The sequence below is a fragment of the Manis javanica genome, chromosome 17 (genome assembly GCF_040802235.1).
Source record: "Manis javanica isolate MJ-LG chromosome 17, MJ_LKY, whole genome shotgun sequence".
NCBI classification, from domain to species: domain Eukaryota; kingdom Metazoa; phylum Chordata; class Mammalia; order Pholidota; family Manidae; genus Manis; species Manis javanica.
Window position 1 is genome coordinate 8,517,974 of NC_133172.1, and position 14,169 is coordinate 8,532,142.

At 52.6% G+C, this 14,169-nt stretch overlaps 1 protein-coding gene across 2 annotated transcripts; it reads left to right on the forward strand.

The window, feature by feature from the left end:
* Nucleotides 1–394: 394 nt before the first annotated feature.
* Nucleotides 395–11,037, forward strand: SLC1A5 (solute carrier family 1 member 5). 2 transcript variants are annotated; one of them, XM_037004998.2, is made up of 8 exons: nt 395–1,615; nt 3,949–3,991; nt 4,406–4,453; nt 5,396–5,562; nt 7,372–7,605; nt 8,301–8,495; nt 8,639–8,773; nt 10,222–11,037. In XM_037004998.2, exons 1-8 carry the CDS (start codon nt 1,047–1,049, stop codon nt 10,457–10,459), a joined length of 1,629 nt encoding a protein of 542 aa, XP_036860893.2. In that variant the 5' UTR covers nt 395–1,046; the 3' UTR covers nt 10,460–11,037. The 2 variants fall into 2 exon arrangements, with proteins under 2 accessions (XP_036860893.2, XP_036860894.2); XM_037004999.2 differs by lacking the exon at nt 395–1,615 and adding an exon at nt 1,830–2,203.
* The last annotated feature ends 3,132 nt before the right edge of the window (nt 11,038–14,169 follow it).

The following is a 14,169-nucleotide window of genomic DNA, read 5'->3' on the forward strand; positions in this document are numbered from 1 at the left end:
AGGGAGGAGTTCCAAAGAGGGGTACATACGCAAACGAGCCACCGGCGGATCACTTGCACTTCCTGGAGATCGTTGCGATTGGGTTTAACTGTACTTTAGCAGCCCCAATCCGCCCAATTCCTTTGGCGGGAAAAAGCATCCGCCTGACTCCCCGCCCCGGGCCCCGCCCTCATCGGGCCCCGCCCCTCCCGGCCCACTTCCCTCAGGGTCCACGCACCTCCCCGGCCCACGTCCCTTGATATGGCCATTGTTATCCTTCCTTCTACGGGTGAGTTTTCCCCTCTGGCCTCAGCTCCGCCTCTCGAGCGCAGGAGCGGGGGGGGGGGGAGTGTCTCCAAAAGCGCTGCAGCCAATCAGCACCCTCGGCCAGCCCCCGCCTTCTTAAAGCCTAACCCCTGCCCTTAATCTTGGTAGTTTCCGCCAACTCTACCCAGAGCCACGCGGCGCGCGCAGGAGGTTCCGTTTCGGTTAACAGCCGATTCCTCCCGGGATCCTGGGCCGTATCCTTCCACACCCAGGGGACTGGATCTCCCCTCCCGGCCCCGGGGAATTGGCTCCCCATTTCCCGGACTGCGCCTCCCGGGCCCCAGACTCGGGCTCCCGAGCCCTTGGTTTCCAGGACTCAGGCACCCCAGGTCGCCGCCTCCCGGATCCAGGCGTCCCGGATCTGCGCCACCAGGACCTGGCCTCTTGAAGATCGCCGCCGAGAGGGCGCCTTCTGCAGTCAAGGACCCCAGGTTCCAGCCTGAGAAACTCCTGTATTCCTGACGCCCAAGAAAACCCAGGGGTTCTTATCTCCCAGCTTTGGGGCGCCGGACACAGTCTGGAAGATCAGAGAGCCTCAGCGCCCAGCCTAGGAATCTCAGACACCCCAGCTTCCACGGGCCAAGGATCTTAGGGGCTGTGAACTCATAACTCCAAGGAATCCCGAGTTGCAGCCTCCAGGCTCTGTTACTCAGCTCAGTTCTAAGGAACGTGTACGTCCTGGGAAGGACCCCCAAGAAGCTCTCAGCTTCTGGGCGCTGGGGAGTCCCGAGGCATCCGTCATGGTGGCCGATCCACCTAAGGGAGACCCCAAGGGGTTCGCGGCAGCGGAGCCCACCTCTAACGGTGTCCCGGAGTTGGTCCCTGTAAAGGAACTGGGCACGGCAGGAGGTGGCTGTTGCGGTTCCCGGGACCAGGTGCTCCGCTGCCTTCGCGCCAACCTGCTGGTGCTGCTGACGGTGACGGCCGTGGTGGCGGGCGTGGCGCTGGGGCTAGGGGTGTCGGGGGCCGGTGGCGCACTAGCGCTGGGCCCCGCGCGCCTGGCGGCCTTCGCCTTACCGGGCGAGCTGCTGCTGCGCCTGCTAAGGATGATCATCTTGCCGCTGGTGGTGTGCAGCCTGATCAGCGGCGCCGCGAGCCTGGACCCGAGCGCGCTGGGCCGCCTGGGCGCCTGGACGCTGCTCTTTTTCCTGGTCACCACACTACTAGCGTCCGCGCTCGGAGTGGGCTTGGCTCTGGCCTTGCAGCCAGGCGTCGCCATCGCCGCCAGCAACTCCTCATTCGGGGCCACGAACGCTGTGGAAGGGGACCCCAGCAAGGAGGTGCTCGATTCGTTCCTGGATCTTGTGAGGTCAGACCCCGCCCGCCCGGTGGAGGGGAGACGGGGGTGCTTCAGCCACGTTAGGGATGACGGGAGGGACCACGTGAACAGGAGGGGGCTTTGGGCCCTCCAGGGCCTCAGAGGAACACGACGGGATGGATGGTGGGGGAAGCTCTGGCCCTTTGAGGGGTCAGAGTACAGAGGGTGAGGACAGATTGGGGGAAGGAGGCTCATAAATGTGGGGTCCTGGGGGTGTAAGGGCCATGAGGGTTATAGGGAGCAGTCTTGGAGGGAAGAGGAAGAGGAGCGCTCAGAAGGTTTGGGAGGACAGGAGAGGGTCTCTCCTGAGGGGAGGGGCCCTGGGGGGAACTTGGAAGGGGATCTTTGGGCAGCTAAGGGCTCCAGGATGGGGCTTCTGGATAAAGTTTTGAGTCTAGGGTCAGAGGGCTTGGGGCCCCTGAGTAAGGAGCCGCTGGAGGATCTGAGGACATCTGAGTGACCCTCCTCCAGTCCCAGAGCTCCCTGCACCGCACGCCACCTGGACATGCCCAGGCTCCCTTCTCAGCCTCCCTTCCAGCTTCAGCTGGGCCCTGGTGGCTTCCCCTTTATTTACTCCTGGTAAGTCCTGCCCCTGCCACCACCGACTTTGCATCCTATTTCCTCCCTCTGTCTGGGCTCCCCACAACTAGGGTGCCCAGAAGGGGGCCAACGAGAAAGGGGCAGATCCTTTTCCTTCTGGCCTCTGCTCCCCGACTCAAGGAAGCGCCCTCCCCGCCTCCATCCCCAGGCTCCCTGTTTTTAGGAGGGCAGACTGCTGGGCCCACGTGGCCTTGCCTTTGAGGCCTGCTGATTCAATGTCTCCAGGTTGGTTGGGGACTTCCTGAAAGTGCGGGGGAGGAAGTGATGAGTCACGGAACTGGGTTCCCCCAGCACCTTTGGGCATCTGTGCAGGCTGAGATGAGAGACTTGGGGCAGGCTTGTTCAGAAGTTGCAACAGGCGTTGGGGGAGCACCTCCTGGCTGGGGGAGATTAGCCGGGCCCTGACCCAGCCCTGGCTAACCTGGGTGGGTGCAGGCCAACCTGCAGACAGGCACACCCACCCAAAGGCTGTTGGCGTGTATAGGCTTCCCGTATGCCAAAATGGATGTAATTCATTCTTGGCCAGCCACTCAGGCTTAGCTGGAACGTCTCAGAGCCACAAAACTTTATAACCAACTAGCACACAGCTGGACACAGTTCCACAGACACTCAGCCACAACTGTGACATCTCACACTGACACATGGTCTTAGACCAGCTGCCCCCCCCCCCCACACCATGTACTGGCTTCCCTTTACACAGACAGCCACGCACTGATGCCACTGACTACGTCAATACGTTGAGCACTGCCTAAACACATGTTTGAGAGCACATACATGCACCCTCATCTGCATGCGTGGCCATGTACCAACACTGCCCCACGTAGCTGAACACTGACCCATAGCCCCAGCCAGATATCAACACTGTCTACCGACCCACAGCAAGAGCTGTACACCCACATCATTGGTGAGAGGGAGGATGCTGAGTGGTTAAGACTATGCAGCCAGTTGGACAGGTTCAAATCCCCCTGCCGCCACTTCCTAGCCAGGCAGTTTCTTCAAGGCTCCTCAGTTCACCTGGGCCTCTGTAAAATGAGGGCAATAGTGCGAACCCCTAAGAGCTGCTGTGAGGATTACATGCAAAGCACTTACTACAGCTACTGTAAATGTGTTTGCTGTTATTTCTGTCTCAGTATGAGATCCAGAAGGCCAGTGTCTGGGTGCATTACCCGCATGGTGGGGTTTAACGAATGCTGTTACACACCGAGTCACACTCAGACATGGTCGCACACCGGTGGCCACGGAAGCACAGATGCACATTTGTCACACAAACAGCCCTTTGTCGTCCTCTTTCACTACCTCTTTCTAGCACACCCAGATTTTCCCCCACACCCTCCCAGCCACCAGCCAATCCCCAGGGCCAGCACTTTTCTCAGCCCTCCCAGCTCTCAGGAGGAAGAGGCTGATGCAAGATGACCAGGGTATTAGGTTTGCCTCATGGGGTGGAGCTCAGGCCCCTGGTGACCCTGCCCAGCCTGCCCTGCACAGCCAGCATTCCTCACTCCCGATCCACAATCCCTCCGGGCTGGACCACCGGCCTACTGGGGCCCTAGGAGGCCAGCTCAGACTCCCCACACTTTGCATGACCAAAGCTGGCTCAGGCATGGGTGGGGGCCATATTTGGGTGCAAATGGGACCTCTCCCACCCCCAAAGGCCAAGTCAACCCCCAGATACTCCCTGACCTCACCCTTTGGTACTAATAACCACCCCATGTCTATCTCTGCAGAAATGTCTTCCCCTCCAACCTGGTGTCTGCAGCCTTCCGCTCAGTGAGTCCGAGGGGTGTCCCAAGGGGTGGGTGGTGGGGCAGGGAGCGAGACAGCCCTGTGGTGCCTGGAAAATCACGCATGCCCACATATTTACAGGCCACACTGCAGGGTTCTTGGGTGGCCTCTGAAACCCACCCATGCTCTTCATCAAGAAACAAGAATGAGTTCTGAGCCCCTCTGGGTTCTAATCCTAGTTGTGTGACCCCAGGCAAGTGCCTCTACCTCTCTGGGCCTTGGTTTCTGTCTCTGGAAAATGGAGGTGTGAAAGTCCTGCCTCAGCAGGGTTGCTGTCAGGATGAAGTGAGGTCATGTTTAAGGGACGCTTAGGGCAGGCTTTGAGCATTGTTAGTGTCAACACGGGGTAGGAGAGTCCCATTGGCAATTGACACTGACTTTTTGCAACCCCACCTGCAGTATGCTACCTTCTATGAAAAGAGAGAGATCAACGGAACCATGGTGAAGGTGAGAGCTGAAGGAGGGATGGTGGGGCACACCCCGTGGCCCACTGCTGGGGTTTTTCCATTTTGTGGTGTCCCCCTGCCTTTGTTTGCTCCCGCGGTCTCTGATATTTGGTGTGGAATTCGTTTGAAACTTTCTGCAGTCCCTTGCCCATTTCTGTCTTTTTTGCCTTTTTGGAGTCTGCATTTTCCCTCCTCTTCCCACTCCCCACGGCCTGGCATTGGTCCAGGCATCTCTTTTCTCCCCTTCTTACCCTGGACCCCTCCCAGATCTGCCCAGGCCTGCCCCTCCCCCCCACCTCAGCCTGGCAGCCAGGGTAGTCCTTTCAAAGTGCAAACGTGACTCTGCCTCTCCCTTGCCCCGCAAAGCCTGGTCATGCTCCCTAGCGCCCTTGGAAAAAAGCCCAGGCTGCTCCGCACCACACAGTCCATGGGACCCTGCCCTTGCCCAGCCATCTATGTCTGGCTCATTCCATTCCAGCCCCAGTGGATTTCTCTGTTCTTTGAAAGTTCAAGTTTCTAGGCTGTTACACAATGTTACACACTGTTTCCATTCCAGCTCCAGTGGATTTCTCTCTGTTCTTTGAAAGTTCATCAGTGTTTCCTTTTTCCAGAACCTTCCACCACCCCTCTTTACCTGGTTCACCCTCCAGTTGTCCAGATCTTAGCCCCTTCCTCTAGGGAGCCCTCCCTGATTCTCCCCACCGCCACCAAGCTGGCATCCTTCTCTCGGTTCCTATACTCCCTAGGGTTCCCCTGCCCACTCCGGGTGGTCCCTAATGACAGGTCTATTTCCCTTGTACCTGGACTGTGAGCCTTGGGAGGAGGGGGTCCAAGGAGCTGTTTCGTTTCTGCTGGGTCCTAGCAGTACCCAGGACAGGCCTTCGGTGACTGTGTAGGCTGACTGAGTGTTGCCGTCCCCTCCCCATCTGTTCCTTGCCCAAAGGTGCCTTTTGGACACGAGGTGGAGGGTGTGAACATCCTAGGCCTGGTGGTGTTTGCCATTGTTTTTGGTGTGGCCCTGCGGAAGCTGGGGCCTGAGGGAGAGCTGCTCATCCGCTTCTTCAGTTCCTTCAATGATGCCACCATGGTGCTGGTGTCTTGGATCATGTGGTAAGTGGTGGGTGGGGGCTGGGGATGTGGGATGAGGCAAACTTCTGTCCTCTCCTAGAAGCCAAATGGCCTGCATCAAATCCAGTGTTGACCATTCCCTGGCTGTGTGACTGGGCAAGTGGCTTACCTTCTCTGTGCCTCAGTTTCCTCCTCTATAAAAGGACACTGTTGTAGTCCATAAGAGTTAAGACTGATGCTAGCCTAGCACCTTCTGGATCCTACTGGAAGATGACAAAGACAGCCAAGCTGTGACCACAGCTTAGCTAATGCATCTCAATGTCAGAGATGTAAATGTAATCAAATGTTTGCCTTGGAGTAACAGTCTAAAATAGGGCCTACTTTATAGGGTTCCACGAAGATGAAATGAGTGACTAAGGTATAGTCGGAGCACTTTGAAAGTGCTTTAAATGCCCGGCACCCGTGAGCATTCACTTCAGGTTAGCTATGATCGTTAGCTATGAGTTTTGTTAAATAACCTCAGATAATGAGGGAAAAGAAGACATGTGCACACACATCCAACTTTACTCCTTTGCCCCTTTCCCCAGTTTCATCTCCACACAGTCTCACACCGATTCTCAGGGCCCACCCTAGATCTAGAAGGTCAGAAATCAGGAGAGGGACCAGGGTTGCTGCATTTTTAACAAATTGCACACCCCCACCCTCCCTGGTTCCAGTGTAGCTAACATCTAAGAAGCTGCTGTGTGGAATGTAGCACTCCTTGACGAGTAAAAGCACTTACCCAGAGAGGCTGGGTCGCGGAGGCCTGGGTTCCCACCATGGTGCTGCCACTTCCCAGCTGTGTGCCCTACGACAAGTTACTTATCCTGCTGTGACTGTTTCCCATCTGGAAAATGGGGCTGATTGTACCAGGCACAAACGAATCGGAAAGTATAAAGTCCTTGGGGCAGGGACTGACCTATATAGCATGTCCACAGTAAACAATATTCGCTACTATTTATCAAGTACTTTATTTGTATAACTTCTGGGCGTATCCTACTGGCCAACCAAACCATAGCTGCACAGGGCTGGGAAATGATGCCTTTCTTCTGTTACTAAGGAGAAGCGGGTTGGGAGACAACTAGCCCTCGCAATTGAGCAGTCAGGGAGGCTGTCCTGGGAAGCCTCCTATTTGGGAGGCACGAACACCCCTGGGATCTCATCCCAGCTGAAATTTATAGATCACGTATTATATACAAAATGCTTTCAAGTCATTTCAACTGGCATCTCATTCTATCCTTTCAACGTTCCTATGAGGTTGGTAGCATTAATGTCCCGGTTTTACAGACCTATTAGATTTTGTTCAATTCAACTATAGCTGCAAGAAGCTAAAATAGGAGCTCCCTCATGGGGTTGTGGTGAAGATTCAATCATGTTCAAGGGCTTAGCACATCAATAATGCTTCACGTCTGAGAGCTGTTATTAAGACATGAGCCACAGCCTTGTTATTTTTCATGATGTGGTGAGAAGATTACATTGGTTTAAGTCATACTAGCTACTGTAACAAAGGAAAATAGAAAATATAAATGGCTCCCCACACGGTGGATGTTTCTTTCTCCATCATATGTTAAGTCCAAATCTGCTTAGTGACCTTCCTCCAAGTGGTGATGAAGGTGTCTTTTATCTCCCTGCTGCCCTATCTTCAAGGCGAGAGAGCTGGAGGGTGGCAGGAGAGGTGTCAACCTCAGCACACATTGCTCTGGGCACCTCCTGACTATGAGGGAGGCTGTGGTCATACCATGTGCTGGGCGCAGTGCCTGGCCCTGGGTGAGCATGTGGTCAGACACTGCAATCGGTCTCCTGGGTAATTAGGTATGCCCCTGTGGGCATCTTGTTCCTGGTGGCCGGCAAGATCATGGAGATGCAGGACGTGCGGGTGCTCTTCACCATTCTCGGCAAATACATCCTGTGCTGCCTGCTGGGCCATGCCATCCATGGGCTCCTGGTGCTGCCCCTCATCTACTTCCTCTTCACCCGCAAAAACCCCTACCGCTTCCTGTGGGGCATCACGACAGCGCTGGTCACTGCCTTCGGGACCTCCTCCAGGTGTGGCCTTGGGGTAGAACAGGATAGGATTTTTAAGCCAAGGGGCCTGCTGTGAAAAAGATCCCTGAAATTTTGTATTTAGGGACATTGGATCTGGGTACAGGGACCATACTGCTTATAAGTTTCTCATAAGGTCCTGCCACCCCCAGCCTCCACCCCAACCCCCACCCCAGCCGCCATAAGGAATTTCTAAGGAAGCCACTGCCTTAGAGATTTTGTCCTCTCCTCCCCGTCAAGGCCTGGTCCTGGGACACTAGTGCCCCACCCTGCATCCAGCCTCTAGGAGCTCCTTCCACCTTCTCTCCTGGGTATTTCAGGAGATCTGTCCCCCCAGAAACTTTGTCCTCGCTGGCAGCGACATCCCCAAGACAATAGTAATTCTTAGCTGAGGTCTGAGGTGGAGTGGGAAGGGGGTGTGGGCCAGTGAGCTCTCAGGCATTAGAGGATTTAGGTATGGATATTTGTGTGTATTTTGAAGGGTAGCAGTCTATTCTATCCCAGGGAGCCCAGGACTCATGCATTCTGGGGGATCCCTGTTCCGGCCCTGGAAAGGGAATGGCTTGGAGAGCTAGGGAGGGTTGTGGGTGGAGTCTAGGCTGCTGGGCGGAGCCTCGGCTGGGAGCCAGTCCTGCGGGGGCGGGGCCTGGCTCCCCGGGCCTCCCGAGATGACTGCAGGGTGGTCCTGTTCCTCGCAGCTCCGCCACGCTGCCGCTGATGATGAAGTGCGTGGAGGAGAGGAATGGCGTCGCCAAGCATATCAGCCGCTTCATCCTGCCCATCGGTGCCACCGTGAACATGGACGGTGCCGCGCTCTTCCAATGTGTGGCCGCGGTGTTCATTGCACAGCTCAACCACCAGTCCCTGGACTTTGTGAAGATCATTACCATCCTGTGAGTGCGGGGTGGCCGCTGCTAGTACCCCCGGCCCACCTGACCCCTCCCCTGAGAGTGGACTCAGGCTGAGCGGAGCAGGGCTCGGGTGGCAGCTTCTCCCACTACCGAGGCGTCTCCGTGACCTTCCCCGCCTCCCCCAGGGTCGCCGCCACAGCGTCCAGCGTGGGCGCTGCAGGCATTCCCGCTGGAGGTGTCCTCACGCTGGCCATCATCCTCGAGGCGGTCGGTCTCCCAGCTCATGACATCTCCTTGATCCTGGCTGTGGACTGGCTTGTGTAAGTGTGGGTTTGTGGCTCAGTGCGGGTAAGGGGTACCCCTGGGAAAGAAGAGGAGCAGGAGGTTCATTGAGCACCTCTGGGCAGAAGAGAGGAAGGAGGTCTAGAGAAAAGGGAATGAGAGCTTGGATGTTCCAGTCAGAGGGATGGAAGTGATCTTTGGGGTTCTAAGAATCCCAGAAAGGTAACACACCAGTGGTTAATAAAGTGGATACTTAGGCCAGGCTGCTTGTGTTCAAATCCCATTACCACCCTTGCTAGCTATTAGTGACCTTGGGCAAGTACTTAATCTCTCTGTGTCTCAGTTTCACCATCTGTAAAATGGAAAGAATAGTCTCTCTTTGAGGATTAGATGACTTAATACATGCAACTCCCTTATAACAGTCCCTAGTCAGTAGTAAATGCTGCATAATTGTTAGGCTGTTACGTGCATCACGATTAAGCTGTTAAGTGCATAAAAGATTAGAAAACAATTTGGTTTCTTTCAAAAGTCAAATATAGAGCTACCGTTATGTCTCAGCACTATCACTCCTGGGTATATGCTTGAGAGAATTTGAAAACGTTCACAAAAACTTGTCCATGAAGGTTCGTAGCAGCATTATTCATAATAACAAATAAACAGGTGGAAACCCTAATGTCCGTCAGCTGATGCATGGGTACATAAATGTCACATATCCATATGATGGAATATTATTCAGTAGTAAAAAGAAATGAAGCCCTGATACATACATACATTCATGGATGACCCCTGAAAACACTATGCTAAGTGAAAGAAGCCAGACACATAGGACCACATACCATATGATTCCATTTGTCTGAGATGTCCAGAGCAGGCAGATCTATAGACAGAAAATAGGTCAGTGGTTACCTAGGGCTGGGAGGAGAGGGACTGGTGGGGTGGGGGTGGGGGTGTCACTTGTTTAATGGGTTGTGGAGGTTTCTTTCTGGAGTGGTGAAGAAAGATCATGAAATAGTGTTGATGGTTGTGCAACTCTGAATATATTAAGAAGCACTAGATTGTACACTTTTAAGGGTAAATTTTATGGTATGTGAATTATAGCTCCATTTTCTAAAATGGCACGCAAACACGCACACACATAGTGTAAAAGAGAAAGCAAAGGAAAGATCCTTAGGATTCCAGTGGGGAGAAGGGCCTGAGGAACACCTTAATGTTTCAGGGGGATGAGGAGAGGTAGATGGGTCTCCTGGAGCCTCAGCAAAAGAGAGGGATGACTTAGGTTCCAGAAGGAACAAATCTTGTGCTTTGTTGGGACAAGGATCGTTTGGGGTCCAGGGAGGGTGGGGGGATGAGCTTCTGGGTCCAGGAGCAGAACAGGCTTCGTGAAGGAGGGTGTGCTGGGGAATTCAAGATTCCAGGGAGCAGGGGCGGGTGTTGGGCCTTGGCCTGTCCCCTCCCACTCACTTCTCCATCACTCCTACCCCCTCAGAGACCGGTCTTGTACCATCCTCAATGTGGAAGGGGACGCCTTTGGGGCAGGACTCCTCCAGAGTTATGTGGATCGCACGGAGTCCTGGAGCCCGGTGCCTGAGCTGAGCCAAGCGAAGAGTGAGGGGCCCCTGGCTCTGCTGCCAGTCTCCACCGAGGAGGGGAGCCCCCTCCTCAGACCCTGTGGTGCAGGACCTGGGGGCAATGCTGACACTTACGAGAAGGAATCTGTCATGTAAACTGTGAGGAGCCTTCCCTACGCTAACCAGGGGCACTTTGAACATTGGGCTCATGAGGAGGGGTGAATAAACGGACAAACTAGGCTCTGGGGGCCCTCCCCATACACTCCAGGGAGCTGGGGACTCCAGCCTGCTCCCTGACATCAGATCAGAGAGGTCTCATTGCTGGGATGAATGTGTGTGTGTGTGTCTCCCCAGTCTCCCCAGTCCTCAGCTCCTGTCTCCACCCAAGGGTGGAAGCAGCAAGATGGAGAAGTGCCCTCTACACCCCATCCTGGGAGCCTGCCCGGCCTCCTTTCTCAGGGCGCAGGGCACCGTATGGATTTGAAGGATGTTCAAACTGGTTGCTGGCTCCTTTTCTGGTTCTTTTGGTGACTGTAGCTGGGGTGTGTGTGTGTGTGTGTATTCTGTGTCTCTCTCCACGATACTTCCCCCCGCTCTGTCCCCAGGCCTTCTGTTTCCTCCACTGTTTTTAACAGAAACACTCCCTGGAACTCTGGGGGGCCTGGGGGAGCAGGACAAGTACTACTGTAACTCCAGAGGACATTTTGAGTAATAAAATTGTCAAGCATATCTCATCAGATGTTTTTAAGAACTTGACTAAAAGCACCTGCCGCACAGAAAAAACAAAACCCAAACATGGTAAGTTGGACTTCATTGAAATAAACTGTTTATCAAAAAACACCATTGGAAACCACAGTGAGATACCACTACTATGCACACCTATCGAAATGGCAGAAAAAAACCCAATACCAAATGCTGCTGAGGATGTGGAGCAAACGGACAGCCCTCACGTGGCTGGGAGGAACGCAAAGTGGTCTGGTCACTTTGAAAAATCACCAGGCAGTTGCTTATCAAGTTAAAATATACATGTGCCCTACAGCTCAGGAGTTCCACTGTTGGGTATTTGCCCAAGAGAAATGAAAACCTGCTCGTAAAAATACTGATATACTACTATGTATAGCTGCTCTCTCCATAATTGCCAACATTTGGAAATGAGTCAATTGCATAAACTGGTACAGTCATACGTATGTTGGAAACTGCTCAGCAAAAAAATAGAGTATTGATGTACAGCTTAGATGTATCTCTCAGATAATACTTTGAGTGAAAGAAGCTAGAAATAGTACATACTGTACATTTCCATTTATATGAAAATCTTACCGATTAAACTGTCTATGGGGAGAGCAATTGCAACAGTGGTGACCTAGGAGGGCAACTTACTGACTTGGAGAGGGCACAATGGAGCCATCAATGATAAAGCAAATGTTCAATATCCACCATAATCACCTATGTGGAAATGCAAGAATCCCTTGGTAGCTGAACTCTGACTCCCATATCATCCCCAATAATGATGTGCTCTTTTTTTAAATCCAGAATTTGCTATTTGAATTAAAAAACTGCTCTGCAACTGCTGTAATCCTATAGATATCCAGGATATGGGTGATACCAGTTGCGGCTCACCCATCCAAGCAAGGTCCTGCCTTGTGCACTGCTGCAGCATATCACACACTACTGATACTGTCGCCCCCATCCTCGGTCCCTAAGTAGACTTCTGCCAGGTGCCTGGAGGCACCACCAATTTGGGTCCAATTATAGATGGTATCTTGGGTATCTTTAGCATCTTTTTTCAGTTCATTTAGTTACCTCTCATGATCGCTGCAGTGTGGAAGGAAAATTAATTCATATCTGGTTCTGGGCAGAATCGTGTATTGCACACAAACAGCCACTAATGAGTTTGTTAAGTGTTGAATGACTTAGTCATTGAGATTTCCAATGCTTTCTAGTTTTGCAAAGTCCTTTGTTATATAAGGTCTATAAGATTGTTTTAATGATGCATGGAGAAATCAGTTGGGGTTTTGGGTGGAGCTGCGAGGGCATCGTTTTCCCTGTGTAAGATACTTTCTATTTAATGCTTTCTTGGAAGTGCATTAGATTTAGATTATGAGGGATGCCTGTTTAAAAAGGTGCATACCTGCAGATGTAATATATTGCATAAATCTGTATACATAATATCTGTCCATACGAAGATTCTGTAACTGGGTTAAGTTCCACCAAACAGTACCTACCCACTTTTTTCTATGCCATTTAAAAAATTTGCTGGGCACATGCCGCTAATTTGCCTAAAACACTGATCTAGGTTATACAGAAAGATTGGAACCATCCCAACCTTCCCAGGGTGGACCAGGGCTTCAGTGGCTCCCAGACCTGGCCTCCACTCAGATGTGATCACTCCGTGAGGGAGCCACCTTTGTCCTGTTCACTACCATCCGCCCAGCAGAGCATGGGGCCCCACACATAGTAGGTACTCAATATTTGCAGAATGAATGAACTGGACTCCACCTACAGAGCTGCCTGGCTTTAAGAGGCTGTCACTGTCCCCCTAGTTCAGATTCCGCTTCTACCTGCCAGCTCTGTGACCCTGAGCATGCACCGCTGAGTCTCACCCTCTGGTGACAATGCCTATGTGTTACCCAAAGGCCACTGGTGGAGGTTACCTAACAAGGAAAACACCTGGATGGCCACTCTGGGCGGGGCTCTCACCTCTCCCTCCCTTCCATTGCTCCACCCACTCCTATTATTGCAACACTTTTCTTGCCCTTTTGAAGGAACCTGACTTGGGAGGGAGGGCGGCTCCGGCTGGTCTTGGGTTGGGCTTGGGCCTGAGTTCTGGACTCAACAGTATGGGGGGCAGGCAAGCAGAGACTAATGACTGAGCTTCCTCTCTCATAGAGGAAGATCAATATATCTAGGCCTGTTGAACTGCCCTCCCAGTCTACTTTCTTTGGCAAGGGGGTGGGGGTGATCAACCTTATTGAGGTATAATTTGATACAATAAACTGCATCCATGAACATCAACAATGGGTGAGTTTTGACAGATGCATAAGCTCATGAAAAACCACCACCACAACTTAAAAACACAATATTCCCACCACCACCACCAAATTTCTTCCCGCTCCTTTGCAGTCTGTCCCACCCTCCACCCCCGGCCCAGACAACCACTGAGCTGCTTTTGGTCACTAAGGATCAGTTTGATCTCTTCTAGAATTTCACATTAGTGGAATCATAGAGTATGTAGCTTTTTACATCCTGTTTCTTGTACTTTGCAGGATGCTTTTGAGATCTAGTCTTGTTCATTCCTTTTTTTTTTTTAATTACCAGAGTATTCCATTGTCTGGATGCACCATTCGTTTACCCACTCACTTGTTAATGGACATGGGTGGGTTCCGGTTTGGGGCCATTGTGTATAACGTGTGTTGTACGTAGACCTTTGAGTGGCATTTACTTTTCATAGCAAACGTTGTGTGATGCCCAGGCAGAGGAGACACACAGAGTATTTACTACGTAGTCAGGCTATCAGTTCCCCCAGCAGCATCTGGGACACGGTTCCCCTTCCCTCCCACTGTGCCCATTGTGAACACCTTTGTCTCTGGGTGCCAGGAAGTCCAGTGTGTTCCCAGGAAGAGCCAGGAGGGTACTAATAGGGGACTCATGGCAGTGACATTTACCAACAGAACAGTCATCAATAATATTTCCATGTTTTACCCAGCGGCATGGCCATACCAGTCCCTGGGCTGGCTTGAATGCTGGCTCTGGGAAAGTCCTCTTGGCTCTCCTGAAATGAACTACACAGATAATATAACCTGCACATGATATTAAAAACAATCTCTACATTGCTCTAACTGTAATAAAAAGGAGAAATAACAGGATAG